The 24,139-nt window shown below is 41.4% G+C and overlaps 4 protein-coding genes across 8 annotated transcripts; 1 reads left to right on the top strand and 3 right to left on the bottom strand.

Moving 5' to 3' along the window:
- Positions 1 to 5,001: 5,001 nt before the first annotated feature.
- LOC115741575 (transcription factor MYB1R1-like) lies at positions 5,002 to 7,766 on the bottom strand. 2 transcript variants are annotated; one of them, XM_048281024.1, is made up of 4 exons: positions 7,673 to 7,766; positions 7,232 to 7,626; positions 6,378 to 6,586; positions 5,002 to 5,702 (listed from the first exon to the last, which is right to left on the bottom strand). In XM_048281024.1, exons 2-4 carry the CDS (start codon positions 7,527 to 7,529, stop codon positions 5,262 to 5,264), a joined length of 948 nt encoding a protein of 315 aa, XP_048136981.1. In that variant the 5' UTR covers positions 7,530 to 7,626; positions 7,673 to 7,766; the 3' UTR covers positions 5,002 to 5,261. The 2 variants fall into 2 exon arrangements, with proteins under 2 accessions (XP_048136981.1, XP_030531414.1); XM_030675554.2 differs by having other exon boundaries at positions 5,002 to 5,189; positions 5,221 to 5,702; positions 7,232 to 7,735.
- Positions 7,767 to 14,889: 7,123 nt separating this feature from the next.
- LOC115741510 lies at positions 14,890 to 16,626 on the top strand. The gene is made up of 3 exons (XM_030675458.2): positions 14,890 to 15,157; positions 15,271 to 15,337; positions 15,540 to 16,626. Exons 1-3 carry the CDS (start codon positions 15,053 to 15,055, stop codon positions 16,361 to 16,363), a joined length of 996 nt encoding a protein of 331 aa, XP_030531318.1. The 5' UTR covers positions 14,890 to 15,052; the 3' UTR covers positions 16,364 to 16,626.
- A 715-nt stretch (positions 16,627 to 17,341) lies between these two features.
- Positions 17,342 to 21,042, bottom strand: LOC115741605 (formin-like protein 4). Of its 2 annotated transcripts, XM_048280860.1 has the most exons (3): positions 18,964 to 21,042; positions 17,509 to 18,849; positions 17,342 to 17,372 (listed from the first exon to the last, which is right to left on the bottom strand). In XM_048280860.1, the coding sequence occupies exons 1-2, from the start codon at positions 19,893 to 19,895 to the stop codon at positions 17,526 to 17,528; spliced, it is 2,256 nt and encodes a 751-aa protein (XP_048136817.1). In that variant the 5' UTR covers positions 19,896 to 21,042; the 3' UTR covers positions 17,342 to 17,372; positions 17,509 to 17,525. The 2 variants fall into 2 exon arrangements, with proteins under 2 accessions (XP_048136817.1, XP_030531453.1); XM_030675593.2 differs by having other exon boundaries at positions 17,342 to 18,849.
- Positions 21,043 to 21,123: 81 nt separating this feature from the next.
- LOC115741509 (two-component response regulator ARR5-like) lies at positions 21,124 to 23,198 on the bottom strand. Of its 3 annotated transcripts, none has more exons than XM_030675456.2 (6): positions 22,728 to 23,198; positions 22,547 to 22,623; positions 22,217 to 22,294; positions 21,980 to 22,050; positions 21,374 to 21,509; positions 21,124 to 21,319 (listed from the first exon to the last, which is right to left on the bottom strand). In XM_030675456.2, the coding sequence occupies exons 1-6, from the start codon at positions 22,879 to 22,881 to the stop codon at positions 21,176 to 21,178; spliced, it is 660 nt and encodes a 219-aa protein (XP_030531316.1). In that variant the 5' UTR covers positions 22,882 to 23,198; the 3' UTR covers positions 21,124 to 21,175. The 3 variants fall into 3 exon arrangements, with proteins under 3 accessions (XP_030531316.1, XP_030531314.1, XP_048136818.1); XM_030675454.2 differs by having other exon boundaries at positions 21,124 to 21,318; positions 21,355 to 21,509; positions 22,728 to 23,196; XM_048280861.1 differs by having other exon boundaries at positions 21,124 to 21,310; positions 21,362 to 21,509; positions 22,728 to 23,176.
- Between the last annotated feature and the right edge of the window lie 941 nt (positions 23,199 to 24,139).

Here is a 24,139-nt window from a genome sequence, read left to right on the forward strand (position 1 = left end):
TTTCTTTCTCTTGGGGTCTTAGTATCTCATTCCAAATGAGAGAGAAACGGTGAGGGGGCTTCATCATGAAGGTGACACAAAGTAGAAACGAGTGGCAGAGACAAGCATTCAGAACTACAATTAGAAAAGCAGATGGAGGAATCTAATTCTACTGCTCTTTACTTACACAAGAAGCAAATGTATAATGACTGGCTCACGGTAGTATAGACACCAAGAATACCTCTTTTGACAAAATAAAGGATCCGATGTGACCCTTGAAGGTGTATGGTGGTGAGAAACATAGTTGTCTAGAGAGCGAAACTTCTTCGTGAAGGTTGTCGAAGGAAATGCTGAATTAATTGGAAGCTTTCAGAAGTGCATAGTGAAAAGGATGGTGAGAGTGGAATCTAGCTTCTATCCAATATAAAGCCTAGTTATGGATGCAACTTTAGGGTCTAGAGGTGTCGTCGACACATGCTTAGTTTGAAATTCCTTTTTTGTGTGGGATCTCCAAGCATGAACCCCTCTTCGTGGAAGGACCCGAGCAAGTGCTCTTTTATCTTCTGCCAAGGTTATATTAGTATAAATACAAAAATTCTTGCTGGAATCTAGATGAAATAAAATAGAAGTAGCCTCCAATTCCCACTATTGGTGATATTATGATCAGTTTTATAAAGTAATGAGAAGGTGTGGTGTACTTACAAAAGCAAAAGTTATTTCTTTTGTTCTAGAAAACCCAATTCCTGGAATTGCATATTTGAAAATAGAACCCTGCTTTTTGTTGCTTCACGGAAATAGATTATGAACCTACAACTACTCTTTTTTCTCATTTCGTGGAATAAGAGAGAATCCACAGTAAAAGCAGGTCTCTCCAAGTGTGGAGGGGCCTCGAGAGACTGGAAGAAAAATTAAGTAGCTGCCTCTCATTTCTGTCCCTTTGATGCTTTGTAAGAGTTCCATCATCCTTGTTCTGTATTGCCCAATTCTCCTGCTTATTATTTTCTGAGAGCTGTTTCCTGGAGCTTGTCAAGAGTGAATAACCATGAGTTACAAGAAAAGAAGCAGCAACTCCCTCTGTGAGGGATCTATGAAGATGGCAACAAACATCCTTAGGTTGTCTTCTCTTTCAATAGCCAGCATCAGCTTAGGGACAGCTGGTCGTCCATCTTCTGTTAGAAGTCGTAGCTCTGTTAAGGATTCTTCCATGATGGCCGAGGAACCAGTTGTTCCGCAATTCCCTAGTAGCCGCCGATCACAAGAGCCACAGAGCCGGTTGAAGCTCGTTTCGTACCTGGTGGAGCCAGAAGACGGGATCGAGTCTGCAAATGTGCTTCGCAATGACAAGAACATCGACGGTATGGCTTCCGACTATATCAAGCGGGTCCACAAGAAGAATCAAAGTTATTTCCGCGAAGCATCTGAAAATTCTCCTATCATCTTGCCTCCTCCACCTCGTGTGTTGATGTTCAAATAGCTATCTCTCTCTGCCTGTTCGTGGGAATCTAGCCTTCCTATTGTTCGAAAGAATGTTACTCTCGTTTTGCATTGCCTGCTTTTATCAGTGAAGTAAGGTTTATGGGAAGTTCATAGGCAGCGCAGCTCTCTCTCTCTCTCGATCTCGATCGAGATCGAGATCGAAGATTGCATAGTGTGGTGGCTGGCTGTGTTGGCATTTGAACATTTACGTCTCTTGATTTTGTGTTCAGTTGTATGCAAACACATTTGTTCTTTTTTTTTTTTTTTTTGCCTTTTTTGGCCAGAGCATTTTCTCCTAACTTCCTCTTTTGACTTCCTCCCGCTTTCTCGGTGTTATGTTGGATGACGTCGATGAAGATGACGTCGTGCCTATTTCATCAAAGTTATCCGATGAGCTAAACCACGTTGATGTTTCACGAAGTAAACTGATGAAGTTACGCGAACGGCGTGTCGTATTCACGGGAGTTCTTAGTCATGAACCTATTTTTCACGAACTAAACCATGGTTAATGAATATTCAACATTCTATTTAGCAGTAACTTCCAATAATAATTGGCAGGAAAATGTCTTTTTGAATTTTTTTTTCACATAATAATGAATTAAGTGTAAAGTATATCCCTTTCATATGATTTCTAACTTTTCACACACAATAAAATCTTATGTTGTCAAAACATCTTGCCCATTTGAATTGGTAAAACTATCAAGCACAAGAGTAAATACCAGTTTTTTGGGTTTTTTTCCAATTTAATTTTTTTAAAAAAAATATTTACAAAAATATTTTTAAAAAAAAAATTTTTAGGAATTTGGGCTCCCCCGGGGTTGGGGGGGGAGGGGGGCGGCGGTGGGGGCGCTTCCTCCAGCCTTTCTTTTTTTTTTAATTTCATTTTAAAGTGTTTTAATTATTTATATTTATAATATTTTCGTATTTTGTAACATGTTTATATTTATTTTATTTATAATTTTTTTTTGAAGCTTATCTTTATAACATAATTAGTAATAATTAATACAAAAAATTATTAAGATCTATAATTCATAAATAATGTTGTAATTATGTTATTAATTGAAAATATTTAATAAGGATAAAAGAAAAAAAAAAAAAAAAAAAAAAAGACGTCGTGACCTCATATTCACCACAAAAAGATTTTTACTTATCCGAGTCGGCCCAACTCTTCGCATCATGAACTAAATTCTCACGTTTTTTCCCCCTTTTGGGGGCAAAAAAAAAAATTGGGGGGATGATAAAATCGGACCGGGTACATAAAATTCAAGACATATTTAACAATATATGAAATCAATTGAAAATATTCATAATATAAAATTGATAAAATATTCATATAAATAATGTTGTAATTATGCAATTCGGTGGGCTAAAAAGATTGAAAGAGGAGGAAAGAGGGAAAGGAGGGTTCATTTAATATCGAGAAGTAACATCGAAGGGAAAAAAATGCAAAATTGACAAGGAAAACAATTGTGTTCCCACGCAAAAAGAAAAGCACGGCTTTTTCCCCAAAAAACGTCGTTTTCCTCGTCAATTTTGCATTTTTTTTCCCTTCGGTATTTCTTCTCAATATTAAATGAACTCTCCTTTCCCTCTTTCAATTCTTTTTGCATTATAATTACAACATTATTTATATGAATATTTTACCAATTTTATATTATGAATATTTTCAATTAATTTCATATATTGTTAAATATGTCTTGAATTTTATGTACCCGGTCCGATTTATCACCCAATGTAATATTTTTGTGCGGCCCAAAAAAGTGGAGGAAAAATTAGGATAATTATATTGAGCGGATAGATAACTCGAGCAAGTGAACAAATTTTCTCTCTTGTGATGCGAAATGTATCTACGTGGGGTTCTGGAGCAACACCCCGAGAAAAAAAAATTTTGGCTCTATTTTTTATATGCGGGCTAGGGTTTCTTTTCATTTGGTATTGAGGATTTTCCTTATGTGAATATTTTCAATTAATTACATAATTACAACATTATTTATGAATTATAGATCTTAATAATTTTTTTTTTTAATTATTATACTAATTATGTTATAAAGAAAAGCTTCACAAAAAAAATTATAAATAAAATAAATGTAAACATGTTACAAAATACGAAAATATTATAAATATAAATAATTAAAATACTTAAAAAACGAAATTAAAAAAAAAAAAAGAAGAAGAGGCCCAAATCCGTAAATATTTATTTTTTAAAAATTAAATTGGAAAAAAACCCTAGTTTTTTTTTTTTAAGGGGGTAGGGTGGGTGTTTCAAAGAGTAAATACTAGTTTATCATGGGAGAAATTACCATAAAAGTTTTAAATTTATTGCAATTGTATCAATTAAGTCCAAAATCTTTTTTTGTATCAATTCGGTCTATTTGACCGAACGATACTAACGTTAGGGGTGGGCATGGGCCGGGTGGAGAGGGTGCAGATCTAGACCCTAAAACCGACCTCGTTTATCCTAAAACTTGTTTTGGAACCGACCTTGTTTTTCGATCCCATTTCATGATCTACCCGAGAACCTATTTTCCTTTTGTTTCTTTTTTTGATTTCATTTTTCCATCAAAATAATATATGTATCGATGAAATAATCCAAAGTAAACGGTAAATAATAAAACTCATTATCCGCCAAAAGCAACAATTCCTGATGTAAGCAATAAAATGACAATCCATCAAAAGCAACAATCCAAAATATAATAATAGAAGTTACAAGTCACCAAAAGTAATAATGATCCTACAAAACGCTAAATTAAGAAGTACACTTCTTCCAATCGCACTACCACCAAAATCCACTAATAATCTCCCATTTTTATCTTACAAGTCAAAAGACTCAAAGCCCACTTTGAAACTTTCAAGGTTGGCAAAAGAAGCGAGATAGGTTTTTTTTTTTAAACGGTAGCTAAAATCAATTCTAAAACCGGTTCGGGTGGGTCTTCACCTACAATCGGGAATTGGACCGATTTCAACCGGTTCCTAAAAATTGGAACCGGTTCCCAGACCGAATTAAGCAAGAACCTATTCCCGATCCTATTTTTCCAGTGGCCCGATCAAAGTTCCGAATCAATCTGGTCCGATTGCATACCCCTAACCGACGTGTCATTACAAGTCTTGACGTGATAAAATTTTTCTAAAATTCTAATATTTTTTTTTTCTTTTCTTTCGCAATTTTTCCCCCATAAGAGGGCCATCAAGCCCTGGCAATATCTTACATAAACGTGGAAGACAGACGAGCACCGTATCCCTTGAGACTTCGGCACTTTGCTATCCAGTTTCAGACACGGCGGTTCCGTCCTGTTTTTGAGCCTACCAAGTTGTACAAGATCCACGAACAGATCGAATCAAATCAAGGTCAGCACCACCTCGACGGTCCTCGACCCACGTGCCTGCATACAAGTATATATAAGAGAAACCAAGCGACACAATTATTGAGCTCATCTTATCCAAGATCACAATCTCCATCGTGTCCCCGGATCCAAGCAAAATCAAGACATGGCCCACGCACCCAGCAACCGCTGGTGGACTCAGTTTGATACTCTCTTGCTAGACGTCGAAATCAGACCCCACCGATTAATAAAACGGGCAATGAACGGAGAGGTTTTGTTAGTTCAGTTTGAGCTCACCAGATTACAGATAGACCGACAGACAAAATGACCCGAACAACGTCAACAACACGAAAAAGACACGATCATCTTCCCCGTTGTCTGTACAAGACCAATGACGACCCTAGCTTCTCTAACCTAAGCTTTCCCAAGGCTTTATAGATAACACCTTTTATGACACCACCCGGAGGCCCGGAAGCTCAGAAGCTCTCATGCGACGCTAATCATGTTGTCCCCCTTGCTGAAGCTCTGGGTCATCTGGAAAGCCGAATGTCTCCTCGACGACTCGCTTTGGTCCAAAGGCGACGCGGGATTCAGTGACAGGTGCGAATGGTCCTTTGGGGGCATCAGAGATAAGTTGAGATCATGGATAACTGGAGCATGAGGTGCTGGAAGAACGGGAACCGGGCGCACTAGCTTCGCTGGAGAGTTTACGAATTGTTCGCCCCTTCCAAGGCTCAGATTTTCAACCGGATTCTCTACTGGCACTGGCAAAACAATAGGTGTAAATGCCACAGGCGCCGGCATCATCGAGAAACCTGAGATGTTACTGGTTTCTAGTGGCGCTGCTGGTGTTGGTGGAGAAGGATACGACTCAGACGCAACATCTACTGGAGGAGCCTGCTCTTCCATCAGTGTACCAGCAGTAACCTTAAAAAAGAAAACGCAACCAGTCATTAGTCAAAATCTTTTTTATTCCCCAAAAAAAAAAACGTTTATTTATATCATTTTTACAAAGAAATGAGAGTGGGTTTTGATTTTCAGTAGCCCAGTACTCAATAAATCAAGTAATCTAAGCTCACCCAAGCATTTCATTTGTTAAGGTCAGCTTCCCAATTACGAGGCCCCTCTGCCCACATAAATAGGCTTAAACGATGGTTTGCATTTGCCCACTATATTACTTAAAATAAAAGCAATTTCTAGTCGGCAATTTATTTGAATGGAGTCCAGTAGCAGAGAAAGAAGAGACAAGGGAAATAACAGAGTCCAAGTTCCAAACTTTAAAACGTGCAAGCCATGTGAAGACTATATACCTCCCCCAACTAATCCTAAAAGGACAGCTAACCTAAGAGAAGTTAACACCAATGAAACGAAGGTGTAACAATACAAAGAATGCAGTATGAAGCAGCCAAAGAGATATAGACAATGCAGTAATTTTCCACAGAAAAGGGGAACAATTAACTTATAGAACCCAAACTGAGAAGCAACCTCTCTGTATAAGCCCCACACAAAACTAACCCAAACCAAACAATTTCCCATTCATAAGATAACGATTCACAGCAATTACGAATGAAAAAGTTCGAGTAATCAGCGGAAATAGATTACTGTATCAGTGGTGATATCAAACAGGCTAGTCCGGCGGCGACGGCGATTGAGGTTGCTCCGACGAAGAAAGTATTTCTGGGCATGACTTGCAACCTGTGTCGGTGTTCGTGTTTTCACAAATTTCTTCGAAATGCCTCTCCAATCACCCTTTCCTACATTCTGCAATCCGAGCAGGAACAGCCTATGTTCGTCCTCTGTCCATGGAACTCCTAATCACAACAAAGGAATCACAAAGATAAGAATGAGACACGGTCAGCAGAACATCATTAATTTACAGTTCATGGTAAGAGGTTCAAAGTTGCACTAACATTAAGATCATACATCATTTCGACCAGAGAAATCATCAATACAACACATCTGGATTAATCCGCACTAGCGACGAACATACTTCCGATACTTCCGATTTGAAACTTAACCGAAACAAGAAAAAGATTACACTTTGAACAGAGAATCTCTTCAGGCGAGAATTGAGAATTGGCCGATATCTCTGATTTGAGTCAATCCGCAGAAAGGAAAAAAAAAAAAAATCAAATTCCTACGGCAGAACTTATCTAGAAGTCCGAAGCCAGAGAGAGAAATCATAGGTCCGATCGGAAGCGATTACAGATATCCAGTAGCAAAAGTGGGAACGTCTCAATCTCAAGATATGATTAAGCAGATTGACGATGGAACAGGAGGTGTACCGTTTGGCATGATCTAAAGTCCCAATCGAAATCATGGCCATGTGAAAATCACAGGAAGGCGTCGATCGATGATCTAATCAGTAAACAGAGCATCTCGAAAACAACAAAACAACACGACGCGCGAACACGAGATCACCATCAGCGAGGACTCGCTCCGAAACGGATCGTTACCTCGCTTGCGCTCCCGGCCCGCTCCGCCCTTCGAGCCGTGCACGGCGACGGCGTCGTCGGCGGACGCGTAGCCAGAGGCGGCCGCGTCGTCCTTGCCTCCACTTCCCTTACCGTCGCCGCTGGGGATCGCGTCCTGAGGCTGCTCGTACTGCGACAGGTTGTTCAGGCTCACGCTCTTCCTCATAGAATCCACCACCACCCTGACCCCGAAGAGCATGAACTCCCCCGCCCCGCCGGAGAAGCCGCCCGCCGCGGCGGAGGAACCATCGCCGGAGGTGGCGCACGCGTCGCTCGACATATCCGCCACACGCAAGAGCCCGCGAAGAAGCAGCTCTCCACCCTCAGCGATCGAGAACTGACGAGCTGCGAAGACGAAGAGGCGTTTGGGTTTTGTGCGCCTTGTGGTTTGGCGTTTCTCGGTGGGGGCGCGGTGGTGTTTGTGTGTGGTGAGGAATCTGGATGGGCCGTACAATTGTCGAGCGAGTCACGAAGGGATTGGTGCCGCGGGTCGCGTGCCCGAAGGGGCTGGGTTCATATTTATAGGGAGGTGAGGTGGAGCCACGTGGACCGCGTGGAAAGCTGCGATTGGCCTGGGATAGATACCACGTGGCGCTCGTCTGACGGTCCGTCTGCTCCCTCGGGTTTGTTGCCCTGTGTCCCTATCACATCCAAGGGGGGAAGAAAAGGAATAATGATAATTGATGATGCTAGAAATTAAGAAAAGAGATTGAATTTGCTTAACCGTATATTCCGTACAATAGCATACGCCTGTTTTGATTCGCTTTATAACGTGTACAAAACTTATGTCGCTACAAGAGCTATAATAATCACTTGAGGGAAAAAAAAATAAAATGATATTTTTATCCTTTTTTTATTAATAAATAAGATTTATTAGCCGAAAAAATCACATGTTATCCTCGTGTTACTAAAATCCTTATGCCAAAAGTGAATGAATTGTTTTGAACGAAATCAATTTGTGTTTGCCTTGTTGGATCTCAAGCGAGAGTATACGGACCCTAATGTCGTTTTTCCTTCTTCTTTATTTTAACTAAAATGTAGCCCTACAAGCCCGGTGCTATTTCGAACATTGCACGGACAATGCGTGAATTATCTTCAACTAAACGCGATGGCAGCTGCATCGAGGGAAATAGAGATCCCATGATGTCCTTTATATCATACGACGTCTCGAGGCCAATAATTTGAGTTTAAGAACGTTGTTTCTTTTTCTTTTCTTTTTTTAGGTTGAGTACAAAAAATAAAATCAGGCGATCCCCACGTACCGTCGTCTTTCAATAAGTATGGGCATCGGGCCGGACACGTGTATAGCGTCTTCATATCACGCGATACGAGTGAAACATTTACACGAATAATCTCGTTAACATCCTGACTTTATATGTTGTCCTTAATCCCATAAATTAGGATTTGGTAGCATGAGGACCACTAAGGTGGATTCTCAAATTTTATTTTATTTTTGTATAAAAATTGGATATTTTTTTAAAAAGGAGAATATTATCTTATTGTTGCGTGTAGAGCGATTATCGAGGGGAGATCCATCCGGTCAAAGCCGACACTCAGCGCGTCGCTTTGACTTTTAAAAACAATTTCCAACGTGTGAATTCAAAAGCTTCCATAAACACACGTGTCAACGACTAGTGGAAGTTGATTGCAACCCTAGTAAGAACGCAATCCCCAAAAACCGATTTTAATCTGCCATTGTTGGACCCACCAGTTAAGTCCTTTTTTTTTTTTGGTCGTCACCAGTTAAGTCCTTTCTCATCTTCTTTTCACATCCAATAGGTAATAGATAATCTTTTAAAAATCATATTGAAAAGACGCATTGTATTTACCGCGATTGAAAAATAAAAGACGGGTTGTCATTATCAAGATCGGTTGCACAATTAAAAATCCCTTCTGCTTTGTGAATAATGAACAATTTGAAAAATACAGAGATTTGATTTTTCATTGTTTTGACCCACCGATCATCTATCGCCTTTCTCGTCTTCTTTTCGCATCCAATAGATAATAGATAATTTTTCAAAAATCATATTGAAAAGACGCATTTTGTTTACCGTGATTGAAAAAAAAAAGACTGGTCGCCATTGTCGAGATCGGTGCACAATTAAAAGTCCCTTTTGCTTCGTGAATAATGAATAATTTGAAAAATATGACGATTTCATTTTTCATTATTTTGACCCACCGATCATCTATTGTCTTTCTCGTCTTCTTTTCGCATCCAATAGATAATAGATAATTTTTTAAAAATCATATTGAAAAGACACATTTTGTTTATCGTGATTGAAAAAAAAAAAAAGACTGGTCACCATTGTCGAGATCGGTTGCACAATTAAAAATCCCTTTTGCTTCGTGAATAATGAATAATTTGAAAAATATGGCGATTTGATTTTTCATTGTTTTGACCCACTGATCATCTATCGTCTTTCTCGTCTTCTTTTTCGCATCCAATAGAAAATGGATAATTTTTTTAAAATCATATTGAAAAGACACATTTTGTTTATCGCGATTGAAAAAAAAAATACGGGTCACCATTGTCGAGATCGGTTGCACAATTTAAGATTCCTTTCACTTCACGGATAATGAATAATTCAAAAAATATAACGATTTGATTTTTCATTATTTTGACCCGCCAATCACCTATCATCTTTCTCGTCCTCTTTTCATCTCCAATAGATAACAGAGAACTTTGTAAAAATCAAATTGAAAAAAAATGTTGTATTTATTTTCTGTATAAACTGTTATCGATAATAAGATTAATTATTTCATGCTACATGAGCGATAATAATTAAAAAATATTTTTTCGAATCCTCTATTTTCTGCGAAATGAACATAATAAAGAAGAAAAAACATTTTCTCGAAACGAGCCTCGAGAAATTACACCGAGCACGAGCTGGAATTATTTCAGCGACGGTAATAATTCATCCTTCGTATCGCATTATCGACGCTTTGAAAGTCGAGATGATCGAGGTGGTCCTCGCCTCGCTAGGTCGATTCCGCTTTTACGGTAACTATTTTTCTAAAGGCGTACTTTGCTTGCTCATCTTCTTCTTTCTTTTTTTCTAATTTAACAATGTCGTGACATTATGGAAAGGGCCATGGCATCTGAGCCGTTGAAAATGAATAGGATATTCGCCACGAGGGGTGAGGATCTTTCTTATTTTATGTTATCTCGAAAGCAACCGTACGATTGGGAAGACGATAATGTATTTAATCAATTCATTAATGGTGGGGTTGTGCATAGGATAAGCCAAGATAAGAGGTACTTGTCGGGGGGGCTCCACCAATCAACTTCGCCTTCACCATTCCCCGAGCCATCTTGACTTCTTTCTTCGTGCCAATTGATTATCAAATTCGATAATTGAAGGGTGCGCTTGTTCCGCAAAAATCGAAACTTTGTAACTTTTTTCTAAGCTCGGAGCGTTACAAAGTATCCAAAAATCATCGCAACTTGAGGCTGATTTCGCACGTCTCTCGACGGAGCGGGCCGTAAACCTTGAGAATTATTTTATGTCGGTCCGAAGTAGACCTTCAAGTCCCCTAATTCTTACCGGATTATTTTTTTTCTCCCGATCGGAGGAAAATATTAGAAAGTCTCACGGAATTCTAGCTTCCTGCTTTCCATTAAGCTTTTCAAGGATATGCTCAGGTTCGCATCTTGACTTCTTTCTTTATGCCAATTTATTATCAAATTTGATAACCGAAGGCTCCGTTGGTTTCGCGAAAATCAAGTGATTTAAAAAAAAAAAATTCATGAAAATGATCGATTGTAACACTTGCAAAAATGAACGAATAGAGAAAAAAGATTTCATTGTCTTCGAAAATATTCTTCGAGGATGTTTTCGAAATCGTGAAAGTTGATTGAGGACAAAATTGAAAGAAACAAAAATTATAGTTGCATCCCGAAAATGTAGCTTTTCAAAGTATCTCCAGACCTACTCTAAGCTAAAAGGCCTTTGGAAATGCGATTGTCTTTCTCTGAAGTTAGCAAAAAAGAACCTATTTGTATTCGGCCTAGGTATTTTAGGGTGGGTTAGAGCCCTAAAACCCCATTCAAATGCTGGATTAAGAGAAGCTCAGCATACTTACTTAGGCCCGGCCCGGCCCGAAAAATTGGTGCGAAGTTCTTGAAGGATCCGGGCCAAGCCCGCCCATTGATTTCCACCATCTATTTTCTTAATTCTCGCGAGAGAGAAAATTGAGAGAGAGCGAGCGAGCGAGAGAGAGATGGGAGTAGCGAGTAAAGCAGGGGATTTTGGGTTCAAGGCTTTCACGGCGGCGCTCGGCGTCGCCACCGTGTATCTGACCGCCACTTTCTCCATCAACGTCTACCGAGGTCTCGCCTGGCACAATGCTCAATCGGTTACCTCTCCCTTCTTCCCTCCCTCTCTCGTGCTCAGTTTCATTTCTGCCTAACTGCGAATCTGTCGCATAAGCCTGAGCCCTGGCTAGGGTTTATCTTAGTTTCCTCGATCGTGTCTGCCCGATTAGCGGAGGATTGTCCGTTTGAACTGTTGTTTGCATAAACTACGTATGATTGTACGCGATTTTGTTAAATCTGTGCTTTTTTGTTTTTTCCCAAATGAGTTGTATATCCTGCTTGATTGTTCTGAGAGTAGTGTCCTCCGATAACGGGGGAATGGAATTGAAACATTTGATGGTTAGCTTAGAACCCAATGATAATAAGACTGCTGCGTCAAGCCACAGGGTAAGCGAGGAAGAGATTCACGAGCGAAGTTGCATTCCGTTTCGGCACGCTCTTTTCGAGCATGTCATTGTCTGTAATTGGATTTGGATTTCTACTACAAGAGCTATATTGAGTATCTTGTCACGTTACCGACCAAAATATAAAAAAAAAACAGAATATGTTGTCTCCTTGTTCATCAGGAGTAAGAGCAGGTATGTGGTGCAGATAAGCCTACTTCTGCACTAATAATTTGGTCCTTAAGTTGATCTGTCGAATTTGGCCACTCTCTTACATTTAAAGTTCGTCACTTTAAATGGATTTCACAAACTCATTCACGCTCTCTGTCGAATTCGAAATCAACTGACTGGAAAAGCAGAGAATTATATGGAACTATTGTATTAAGATCGCCGGAGATGATATTTCGTTCACACACACGTGTATTACACACATGCACATATATATATATATATATATATATGTATATGTATATAATCTCTGAGCAAGTCTTTACTCGTGCATGATCCTGAGATTAATGCTTGCTTGTTGTTGCATCAGCAAGTTTCTATTTTGTGGTACCTTCGTATCCAATTGATTCTTCTAAAGAGGGCGAAGCAAGTTGTCTAGTGCAAGTTATAGGCTTATAGCTCATAGGTGTAGGCCATAAGTTCCCCGATAGGTTGGTGCAGGAAAGAGAAGTCCTGCAAAACATGTATCATATGGCAACAAAGCGTGAATGTTGGTTATGTAGAGGATGTGTAGCTATTCTTTTGCCAATTGAGATATGCCCTTATGCTACTTCTCTCTCTCTGCTGTTTCCAGAGTGATTAATCTAGCATTTTGTTGAAATGTTCGCTAGCGTTGAAAGTCTAGAGATAAGGTTTGGGCATGATGAGATGGCTCGTATACATTGGGACAAAGAATGAGTGCCTTATGTTTTATTAGCACTGTTTTGCTGGATGAGTTGTCAAAATCTAGCGATTGCATAATTGCGTTTTTTGCTACTTGGCTCTGAATGCTCATCATTATTTGCACCGTGCTGTAATGGAAATCTCTTCATTAGAGAGGCAAGAGAAGAGAAATTGAAGAACAGACAAGTAGGTAAATAAGGTTGTCATGCATCAGCAAGCACTCGGTCAGTGTAGTCACGCCGAGGATTCGCTGTTTCTAAATACATTCTAGCGTCAGTCAGTCTCAGTAAATTGCTTCTTCGTATGTCCCATGGGTATTTTCCATCATGCCTATATGCTTATGGCTTTTAACTATTTCACCATGTCTCCTTTTGGTGTAGTTGAGGGTGGACCTTAAGTCTCCTTAGAATTTTGTTTGAGGTTGATGTGGATGTGTTTCTTTGTAAGCGTGTGCAGATTTGAACATTCTGGTGAATTTTTGTAAGACTTGCAATATTTGGAAAGGAACTCTGTTCTTACATTCTTCTTCAATTTTGGCCACTGCAGAAAATTGATGAGCAAGGCTCTAATGAGGAATCTACTTGACTTTTAACTCTTGTCGGTGCTGCCAATTTACATGCGTATCGAGCAGCTTCAATTGCCATACGATGTTTGCATCTGCAATGTGATACCGTCGAGTTGGAGGATGAATACCGCCGCTTCGGTGAGGACTCATTGGCTATATGCAGCTGGTAGTTTCTGTTGCTAGGGATGTTGATCTGCTTGTGATATTGTTATACGTGGAATATTAAGAGGCTGTCATGGAATAGCAACTCTTTCTTCCCTTGATGCCCATTTTGATGGTAGCCACACCAAAACTCAGGCTTTTCGAATGACAAGATAGTCATTCAGAACATCATAAAATAACAGACAATCCATGACAATGGAAGGGTGAAATGAGGGCATTAATACTGTGATTCTATTCGCAATATGTTGGTACTACCACTAGTACCTTCATACTATTGTTGGGTAACTCCTAGTGTCTTAGAACTTGAATCATTGGATAAACTATTCCTAGCATCTTGTCAGTCCAGGCAAGAGAAGGACATTGATCTCCCACCACCATTTGGAAAACTATCAATCTCTAACCAGTTTCCTCTCAATCAGTCGGAGTATGTTTTGTGTTGGGGTCGATCATACATTTAGCTTTTTGCAGCCGCATCACTTTGAAAATGAGTTTCTCTTCCCCTGTCATCGTAAAAAAAGTAACTAGATGCTGACTGCTCATGTTTCTCATTTTAGCTCCCGGCTCCTCCGACCCATTTCCAAACCGATGAATGACGAGATGGGTTTGGGGTTTTGCGTACGAGATGAGTCGATATTGTTGATGAACGTGTTGAAGCTATTCATTGAGAATGGTAATAGAAAAAGGTTGAATTGTCGCGTTACTAACTAATCATATTATGACCAAATTCTTGTTGAGGAGTGCCTTCGGGGCCTGGGTTAATTCGCTGTTTGTTTTCCCCTCCGTTCCCTTTCTAACTCTTTCTTTAGCTGACATTGGACAAAGAGAACATGTCGTGGTGGAATTCATTGTATCGTCGAAAATAAATAGTATGAAAAATACTTTTTAAACACGGTGGGTTGTGTTGCTCGAAATAATTAATTAATAAAAAATATTTTTATTGTCAATAATAATTTATTTTGTTAATGATAATTTTTTTTATTAATATTTATAAATGATATTAATGATCGTATTTAAATAAATATTTTTCAAAGTATTCAATTTTGCTCTAAAAAAAACTTTTTGACTATGATAGCCAATTAATGGAATTGGATGGTGCAATCCAGCGATCGCAAATGATATGGGCTGTCTCTGGTTTGGGCGTGGAAACGGAGTCAAACGTCAATCTGGCGTCAACTGGACGACGCCGTAGGATCACAGATCTTGGGTATTTACCAGCTAACCCGATGGTTTGCCTTGTTAATTGCGCGGAACCCCGAGGGCATACTCGTAATTCTGCGCCGGCACATGTTTGGTGTCGCTCGTGTGGTTTTGTCTGGCTCCGGAGTCAGAGCGAGAGCCTGCGAAGAGAGCGAAGCTGAGGGAGACAGAGAGGTTTCGGTTTTGGCTGGTTTATTCAAAGTCTCTCCCTTTCGCGTTCTGTCTCTGTTGCCTCCTCGTTTCTTAGGGTTTTCGAGACGAAGCCAAGAAGGGAAGATAGAAAGGATTGAATGCAATTGCTCGGGGAATCGGCGGGGATGGTTTCTGATTCAGTCTCAAGCGCTTCGTCCCTTCCTTCGGTCCCCATTTCCAAGGATGTCGGCAAGAAGAAGAGGGTGCGCTCTCTCTCTTTCTCTCTCTCTCTCCCTTTGTTCGTTTACCTGTCAAATGGGTTTTGTGCGATTCGTGTTCTCGTGTGGTGCTGTGGTGATTGTTTCGGGGTTCGCAGGCCAACAGGTCGGCTAAGTTGAAGCAATGCAAGCTCGACGCCCGGCGGGAGCAGTGGCTTTCTCAGGGTACGCATTTAATTGATCCGATCCTTTTCTTGGTTTACGTCTTTGTTTTTTGTCTGGGTTGCTGGATTGGTAATGGTGCAATCAATCGGCTATTTAAGAAATTTTCATTCTGGGGGCTACTGACGTCGGCATTCGCGAATTTCTGGATCCTTTGCTTGCTCTGTTTTGGTTGTTTATTTGGGAAAATGCTTTGCCTGTGCAGTGAAGAAAAAAGAAGGAAAGGAGGCTTGGGACGGCTGTCATGGGCAGCGAAATGAGAGTTATTGCTCGATGGGCAATGCGGACATAACGAGGATGGCAGATGAGGAGCATTGCAGACCATTCAACCGAGAGAGAGATTCGGAGTTTCGGGCGAACAGCCCTGTCGGTTTCAACGGTGCACTGGGCAAACATGAATCCCGGTCCAACTATGGCGGGAGCAGCTGCAGCAGCAGCAGCAGCGCCGGTTGCTGTTCAGGGAGTATTACAGAGGAGGAGGATGGGGATGATGAGTGCTTGGATGATTGGGAAGCAGTGGCTGATGCCTTGGCTGCCAATGAAAACTGCAAGACTCCGCCCTTTGACCCATCTCCGGAAGAGGTACCTATTTGGAGATCACAGTCTTGTGGTGTGATCGCAAATGAGTCTGAAAGATCAACATGCGATAGTTTGACAACGGGTTCAAAGTTTGCTCTGGTGAATTCCAGAGCATGGAGACCCGACGATGCTTTGCGGCCGCAGAGTCTGCCTAATTTGCCGAAGCAACACTGTTGTTCCAATCCAAAGTGGCGTCATGGCGATGGAGGAGTCCCCTGGTTTTGCTCGGGTGTCTTGACGGTGCCTACTTCTTGTCCCATTTGCTGTGAAGATTTGGACTTAACAGACTCTAGCTTCCTGCCTTGTTTTTGCGGGTTCCGTCTATGTCTGTTCTGCCATAAGAGGATTCTCGAGGCGGATTGCCGCTGCCCGGGTTGCAGAAGGCTATACGAGCAGGATCCTGCAAAAGCAGAGGGGAGTTTGCAAGGTGGCCTCCGAACTACCAGTTGACTCATTTTGACAACAGCGCCAAGCGAATTTGGTCTGTCCTTCTCTGATGTCTGTTCAGCCTTTAACTAGGTTTAAGGTCTGATTTTCATGGACACACATGTGGTTTTCGAGTGTCTGAGTTGAGTTGCTTCTCTCGAGAGTGAGTTTAAGGTTATTCTTACCTGTAAGAAGCATGTCCTGTTGCAGAGGACTCGTTTTGCTATGTGAATACGCGAGGTGATACAGAAATTTTCAAGAAGCATCAATGGGGTTCTTTCTTTTCATCAAGTAGATCCTTTTTCCCTTCTAATTCTGTACCAAGTCTTAATCGGGTCTGACAGAAAACGAATTTGAGATGCTTTGCGGCGTTTTTCTTATCAATAGTTCTGATTCTCTGAGGGCACAAATTTGAATGACAAAATATTGCCCCATCTTGCTCTGGATGCATAGAGAAAGCTGTACTTCTGAATGAAGCACCTTACGGGATGATGTTTGGGGCCCATGGATGTAATGCAATGAACAAAAAAGGCTTATGTGTTAAATGACATCAAATTGCCAACAGGCATGCGACCCTGCTGGTAAATTGGCCCCGGAGAGTATCAGGTCTGGGGTTTGATCGAGAGGAAGGGGACAAAAAAGAAAAAGAAAAAAGACTCCATGAGATTGAGCGAAGAAATGTCATTCAGAAGCTCAGCTAAGGATGTGCTACTTAAGAGTCAAAAACAACTGAAGATGTCTCCTTGCATCATTTCTCCAGAGGAAAAAGTGGCAGGATGATTGTCAAGTTTCTCTCTTTTGTTGAGCATAGAATGTTTCTGAAACTTCACAAACAGACTTCAATTTTCATATACTTTTCCAAAGCGGAACAAAACGCATTCTATCTTATTTCCGATAGTATCCTTACCTTCCTCTGGCTTGTCACCGGCAGTCTGTTGAGGCTGATCTTGAGTTGCCATCCAAGCATGAAGGACACCTTTGCATTATGGTAGATGTCATTTCTTGAAATCATTGTGACTGTTCAGTTTTATTTCCACAAGTCAGCAAGATCATTCTGAGGAGAGAGCTAACTTACTACTGCTGAATAGAAGTTTTAATCTCATTTCTTCCCAATAGGGTCTGGCATTTCCAACTGTCTCTACAACTTTCTTATGTCCCATATTTATTACCTGAAGCTGTAGCAGGATCAAAAGTCATCGTCTGATTCACTTGAGGATGTTTGCATTGGGTTGAATGTCGCGAAGTGGAAGGATAAGTTCCGGAACGTCGATGGACTTCTCGGAGGCGGAGATGGTGGTGGGGATGGACCTTCATTTCTGGCCACGTTCTTCTTCTGTATTTTCTGAGTGATGTCCATTTTAACTCGATCGACCATCTCAAGGAAATCTTTCACTAGAAGAAACAATTGAAGCGGTTGTGTCGCCTTGTCTTTATAAGCTCCCACTTGATAATAGTCTGTGGTTCGCTGCAGAAGCTCCAGGACCCTTGCTTGCTCCTCTCTGACCACCTTGAGCTCCTGATCACACTCTTCTAAAAATTCTTTCATTTCCTTCAGGTAGCCTCCTCGTTCACCATTATCAGATGTTGCCACAAGATTCCTGATTTCGGCAACGCGGCTTGAGAGAGAGGAACACATATTGAACAAACTTTCATATTCAATGGTAGCTGCTCTTTTGACGTTGGCAAGTTCTGCGTTTAGATTTCCTAGCTCTCCCAATCCTAGCATTAAACACTCTTTCTGATCGGCCATATTGTCATCTGAGCCCGCACCAAATTGTCTGCTTCCTTGACTGCTAGTTTTGCAGATGTTATGGTTCTTGTTGATCAAGCAACGTTTTCCCTCAGAACAGGCAACCTGTTCGACTACGAAGTGCAGTAGAGTTGTCTTTCCATCAGTGCTTTTGATGTCGGAAAGCTTTCCAAGGGCATTTAGGTTGAAACCTTGTGCATTGCCTCTGGCAGTTCCAGCATTCATGCGGTTTCCTGCCTTGAGAACAGCTTCGAGAAGTTTGAGCAAGAGGCCCCGACTTCTCAGCTCCTTGCACCCCAGTTCAAGCACTTGCAAGGATTCCTTCAGGTAAAGGACGTCTGAATCATAGTTCGCCCGAAAAAGCATTGCATTAAATCGGGTGAAGGCCGAAGGAACGGCTCTCAGGATGTGGTAGAGAAAGCATTCTGCATCTGCAAGTTTGGTTGGGTCGCCACTGAATTGGAGGATCTTGGATTCTTCTTCTTTGGTGGGAGTTATTTTGGTGACTTTCTCAAGCACGTCGCTGTTGAGTCCATGGCCCTCAAGGAGGGCATAGACAATTTCTTGACGGGATACTGCAAGTGATTTCAGGACAATCGCATTGTTTTGCGACTTCCGGGGTTCAAAAATGAAAATTCGGGATGATGAAGCAGAGTTGGGCCTGACTGAAGACGATTGGATGTTGTTCCTTGTATTTTTGGCGGAACTAGGATTCATTGCAGTGTATCCAAATAGTGTTTCGATCAGCTCATCATCGAATCTGGATTTCAGAGAAGACTGCCAATTAGCAGAAGTAATAGGCAGGTTGAAACATGAGCCTCAGGAAAATGAAATGGATCGAATATCATATCGAAATATTATGAGGATATCTTACCGCAATGATCCATCATTAATCTGATCCCACACCACTGAGTGATCGGCATTGGAGATGACTTTGTCCCAATGCAATGGCTTGAGCTTCGTCGGGCCATGATCTGCCCCTCTTGAGCTTTCTTCTCTTGGATCACATGTCTTGCTTTCATCTGCTCCTTTCCCTCTAGGCACCGGTGGAGGTTTTGTTGATGAGAACACAACGCCCGGTGCTGCTTTCTGGGGAGGCGGTGGCGGTGCCGGCATTGAAGGAACTTTTCTTTTCGGTGAGACTAGGGGTTTCAGTGGCTGTGATATTGGAGGTGGAGGCGGTGGTGGTGATGGTGGAGGGAGAAGGGATGGGGGTGGAGGAGGTGATGCTGTCATTTGCTGCATCGGCATACAGGGGACTGAGGCCGGAGACGGTCCTGGAGTTGGAATAGCAGGCTGAGGGGACAAAACATGCGGCTTTGGAGCTGGATCTTTTAGAGTCAGTTTCCTTGGTTTCTTGAAAGTACTTTCATACGACGATTCACAGTTTTCGTAGATTGGATGCACATTCTTCCATTTTGATGCAGACTGTTCTAAACTCTCCGTCCGACAACACACTCTTTTCTCCTCTTCCTCGTCTTCATAACTAGGATTAACGACCGTCTTCGAGAAGCAGCTCATATGTCGGCCTTCTTCAAGTTTCCTCAGGTAAAGTACATCCACACCACCCTCATCAACAATCAATCCTTTCACATTCTTCCCTAGCTTCCCAAACATTTTGTCGGTCTCCACATCTTCATGCCGGAAGCTTGTGTTGGTTGTGCTTCTCTTGACACGTCGAGCAGTGATGAATTTCCAGAACACCCAGAAGAAGATAGCAGCTATGACTAGAGCTCCAACCGCCGTACCGATAACAGCCTTGACGATAGAATGGTCTGCTGATGGCGACGGTGGAAGAGACGACATCTTATGAAAAAAATCGTTTTGCTTGCTACAAAGTGTACAGAGTGATATGGAATTTCAGATGGGAAACACCATTGATCCGAACAATGACTGCAGATTTACGGCGAGAGCGTTCTTGTTGTCTTGGTTCTATAGGCTATAAGTGTAAAACATCAGAGAATTGCTGGGTTTTCAAATGCTTGGTTGCTGGCTGCTGACAGTTTCGATGAAGGTAGTTCTTTGCAGTTGTGGTTGGTTCTGTCCTCTGTACGTGTGAAATGAATGCAATATCCTTGTTCTGGAGCTAACAATGACTGTGAGTACTTGTCATTTAAAAGGCCGTCCTGCCTCCTATCGTAGTTAACGAACAATGCATTAAGCTTGAGGTGAGTGGGCAAGTGTGTCTGGAATGCCTCGTGTCATTGTGTTTTTTGTTCTCTTCCTCTTGTTCATGGTGGCCATTTACTCCTCAGTTGTTTCCATCAGTTCCAGCTACTCTTCAGCTGGAGTTTCTTCATACTCGGTTTCCATTCGTCTTTAGATTATTGCAGGTTTATTAACAGCTAGGCATGCATTCGAATTTATGTTGCGGTGGCTAAACGACAATGTTCCACATGGCACGAGTGGCTTTGCATCCATTGTGCTGCTGATTTGGCAATTTGCTGTAGATAGATCGGTAATCTGCGGTAATCTGCCTTTGACGTTTAATGCTGGTTAGAACGTATACCTACTTATGCTTTTGACATCTCAAAAACCGTCCCGTTTTAGTTCTTGGCTTCATTCCTCCGATTTGAATATCGAATCGAATCTCCGTATTTGATGGTAACACCATTGTTGGGTCAAGACCAATTTACTCCAACAGCTAGATTTGCATTCATTGGCACTCATATGGGCCATGGAGGGTAGGTTTGAGGTTATGGATTGAGAACTTGATCTTTGCTTGTGGTGGTTGACACTTGACAGAGGAACCTGCTGAGCATCTAATGACGGCCTGAAATTGGCAAAGCTTGCACGGAATTCTGTAATGACAATTCAGGCTTTGGTAGATGGTCCTACAACTACTGCCGAGACAAGAATTAATTCGAGATAAGATTCGCTCATATAGAAGATGATTGGGAAGCAATCTTCAATCTTGTGCGAGTTGATTTTGCTGGTTTCGAAAGGGAAGCAATCTTCAATCTTGTGCGAGTTGATTTTGCCGGTTTCAAAAGGCTCGAGATCTACATCCTAACCATGAATGTACCAATCATGGACCAAAGAAACAACAATGAATCGAATTCTGTTATATACGAATGAATATCTGTTCAATCTCGACGATGTATTTTAAGCCTCTTTGATGAACACACAGCTATAGATGGCGACGAAGAATCAGATGATGAAGATGAGCACACTGCCCGGTCACAACTGCACAGTGGCGACACCGGTGATGGGGCATGATCACCGTCGCCACCGTGCGGTTGTGATGGGGTATGATCACCGTCGGTGCTGAGGCCATCATTGTTTTCTTCGAGTCTTCTCTTGTTGATTCTTCTGTCCGAGCAAACTTCTCCCCCTCCCATCACGAAATTCTTCAGGCGCTGAACATCGGACAGTTGCACTGGCTTTGCAAGAAATTCCTCTGCTCCTTCCTCTAGACATCTATCCATAAAAGAAAAAAAGATCCCCACAATTTGAGAAACTTCGACTAGAAACTGCAGATGAAGCATTCGCGAGGCGATTGAGAGGCTAAGTTCAAATAAGACTAGTAGCCGCTCAAGGTCTCTTGCTACCCCCAAATTCATATTATCCATTTTCAAGGTGCAATTCAGACAAATCTGCAACTTCAGTCGATGATTTCAGACCAGTATCAATCCAAACATGGAATAGCAATCTATCTGCCAAATTATCCTCTCCCTATTTGTTTTTGGGCACAGATCATCCTTTTGATTTCTAATGCAAGTGACAATCTTTTCCATTTCAGTCTCATGGATACAAAACTTCCTGTTATGACTACTGTGGAAAGTTTCCTCAACTGAGTCAATTCTGATGTTTGGTCTAGAAACTACAATTCTCATATGGTAAAGAGTCAATTGTTATACACTTAAAGAAGCATTAGAGCGAAACAATACCGGTTAATGCGGGCGAGGATTCTTTCGGAGGACATGATAACCACTGGTGTTTCTCTGAAAGCTGATGATTCCTGTTCAGATTTACAAAGAAGTCTCAAACCCGGTTCCGAAACGATGCCTTTGAAGCAGAACATGTGGGGAATGATTAATGAGGTCCGTAACACTTCCACCCTTTTTCCACAATGAAACTCGCAGATTCGACGGAAGGATTTTTCGTGGAAGCGGAAAATCACTGACCTTGATCTTCTTAAGAAGCTCATATCCAGTCATCCCCGGCATGGAGTAATCAGTCATTATCAGATTAACCTTCAGATCCTAATGTTCAAGAGTGAACAATCAGCAATTTTTCAAAACCTTTCTCAGCTCAAAGTCAACAACACAAATTTTCAGACAAGCAAAACTACCCTCCAAGAGCATCATAAGCATTGCTACATAAAACACAATTTCTTCTCGCTTAGGCTAATTTCATTTTTGATTTCCCGTCATTTTTCAATCCACCAATAAAACAAAGCAGGGACAGCACAAATGAAGAAACCTCAAACAGGATGAGCTAAACTTTGTTCTTACATCAAATCCGACAGAGCTCTTCTCTCCATCCAATCCCAGAAACTGCAAAGCCCTTAATCCACTGTCCACAGCAGTAACTACAGATTCAAATCACAGACAGCATCCAATTTAATCGAATCAAATCATAACCCAATGACCAAATAAATCAATAAAATCTGAACGAAGAAACATAAACACCCACCTTTACAAGACAATCTCTTGAGCAGCTTCTCAATGACTTTCCTGTCCACAAGACTATCATCCACCGCAAGAACATGCAGCTCCTGAGCTGACCCACCACACACAGCGACCTCCGCCGGCGATTGACGCCGGAGAATCTCGCCGGCCATCGTCATGAAGGCTTGCAATGAAAGATTGAGCAAAGAACCCGCTTTTCCCCTTTTCTTGATGGTGATGAAACTGTACTAATGCCCGATTTCTTGCAGAGGGTCTCAATAAATGAATGAGGAAGAAAGAGGGATGTCGCAGTGACGGGTCTTTATAGCAGAGGAAGTGGAAACAGGGAGGGGAAAAAAAAAACAAGAACAGAGAAAAAGAGAAAAGAGAAGATCTTGGTGATTTTGCCTTTTCAATTGAATGGAAGGAAGCAGATAAAGGCGAGATTCTCAGAAAGATCCTTATTTCTACGTGATATCTTTGCGAAATCCACCGGCATCATCCCACTTGTCCTTTGTCCTGTCAGACACAAATCTCATTCTACTGTTCTCTTGTCTACTCTCTCCTCCGTTAATATTTCCACCGACAGAACGCAACCATGAAACTTCGTGTCCTCTGTTTCTGCGCATGTCAATTGGGTTTGGTCTGGCTCTCTCCTTGCATGGATTTTTGAGCCACGATTGTTTTACCTTTGAAACGTGCGGTATTGGATTATCGAGAATCATAGGAAGGAGGAAGTCAAGAAAAACAGGGGGAAACAGATGGTATTGGTAAGGGAAATGACTCTTGACTTCTTGCTTTCGAGCTTTAAGTAAAGGATCAAACTTTAACGCAGGAAAGATGAATTGGATTTGACTTTGTGTTGCAGTTGCGGAGAAGCCTTCGGATCCGAGGAAAAAAAATGAGGTGACAAAGAAAGGGTCCCACCGAAAAGATTTTGCGCGGATCTTGTCATGGTTCTCGAACAGGGACAGGTTTGAGGGTGGGCTTTCGAGAACCAGGTGTGTTCAAACCTGAGGGCTGGCTCCGGTAAGAAGGGTCTTAAAAATGGGGGAAAATAAAAAAATAAAAGTGGGACCCGCACAACGGTAATCCTGTCAAATTCGAAAAAAAAAATTAAAATTAAAATGCAATATGACGTCTCTTATTGAGATAAATATGTGCTTAAGAATGTTTTGATTAAGATTAATCTCCAAGGATGCATGCAAATTAACTTTTGTTCACGCGCATCGAGTGAGGATCTACCTACATGATGATGGGTAACCTCGAAAAAGTTACTCTAGCTAGGAAATCTTACTTCGATGAATTAATTGACTAATAAATTCTTTCGACATACGTTCACGAGTCGTTTGCCAACTCTTAAACCTTTTCACTCTTAATAAAATTCCAGGATTAATTCACTGGAAATCATGAAATTTGACATGAAAATGCAATAGG

The sequence above is a fragment of the Rhodamnia argentea genome, chromosome 6 (assembly GCF_020921035.1).
Source record: "Rhodamnia argentea isolate NSW1041297 chromosome 6, ASM2092103v1, whole genome shotgun sequence".
Classification (NCBI taxonomy): Eukaryota; Viridiplantae; Streptophyta; class Magnoliopsida; order Myrtales; family Myrtaceae; genus Rhodamnia; species Rhodamnia argentea.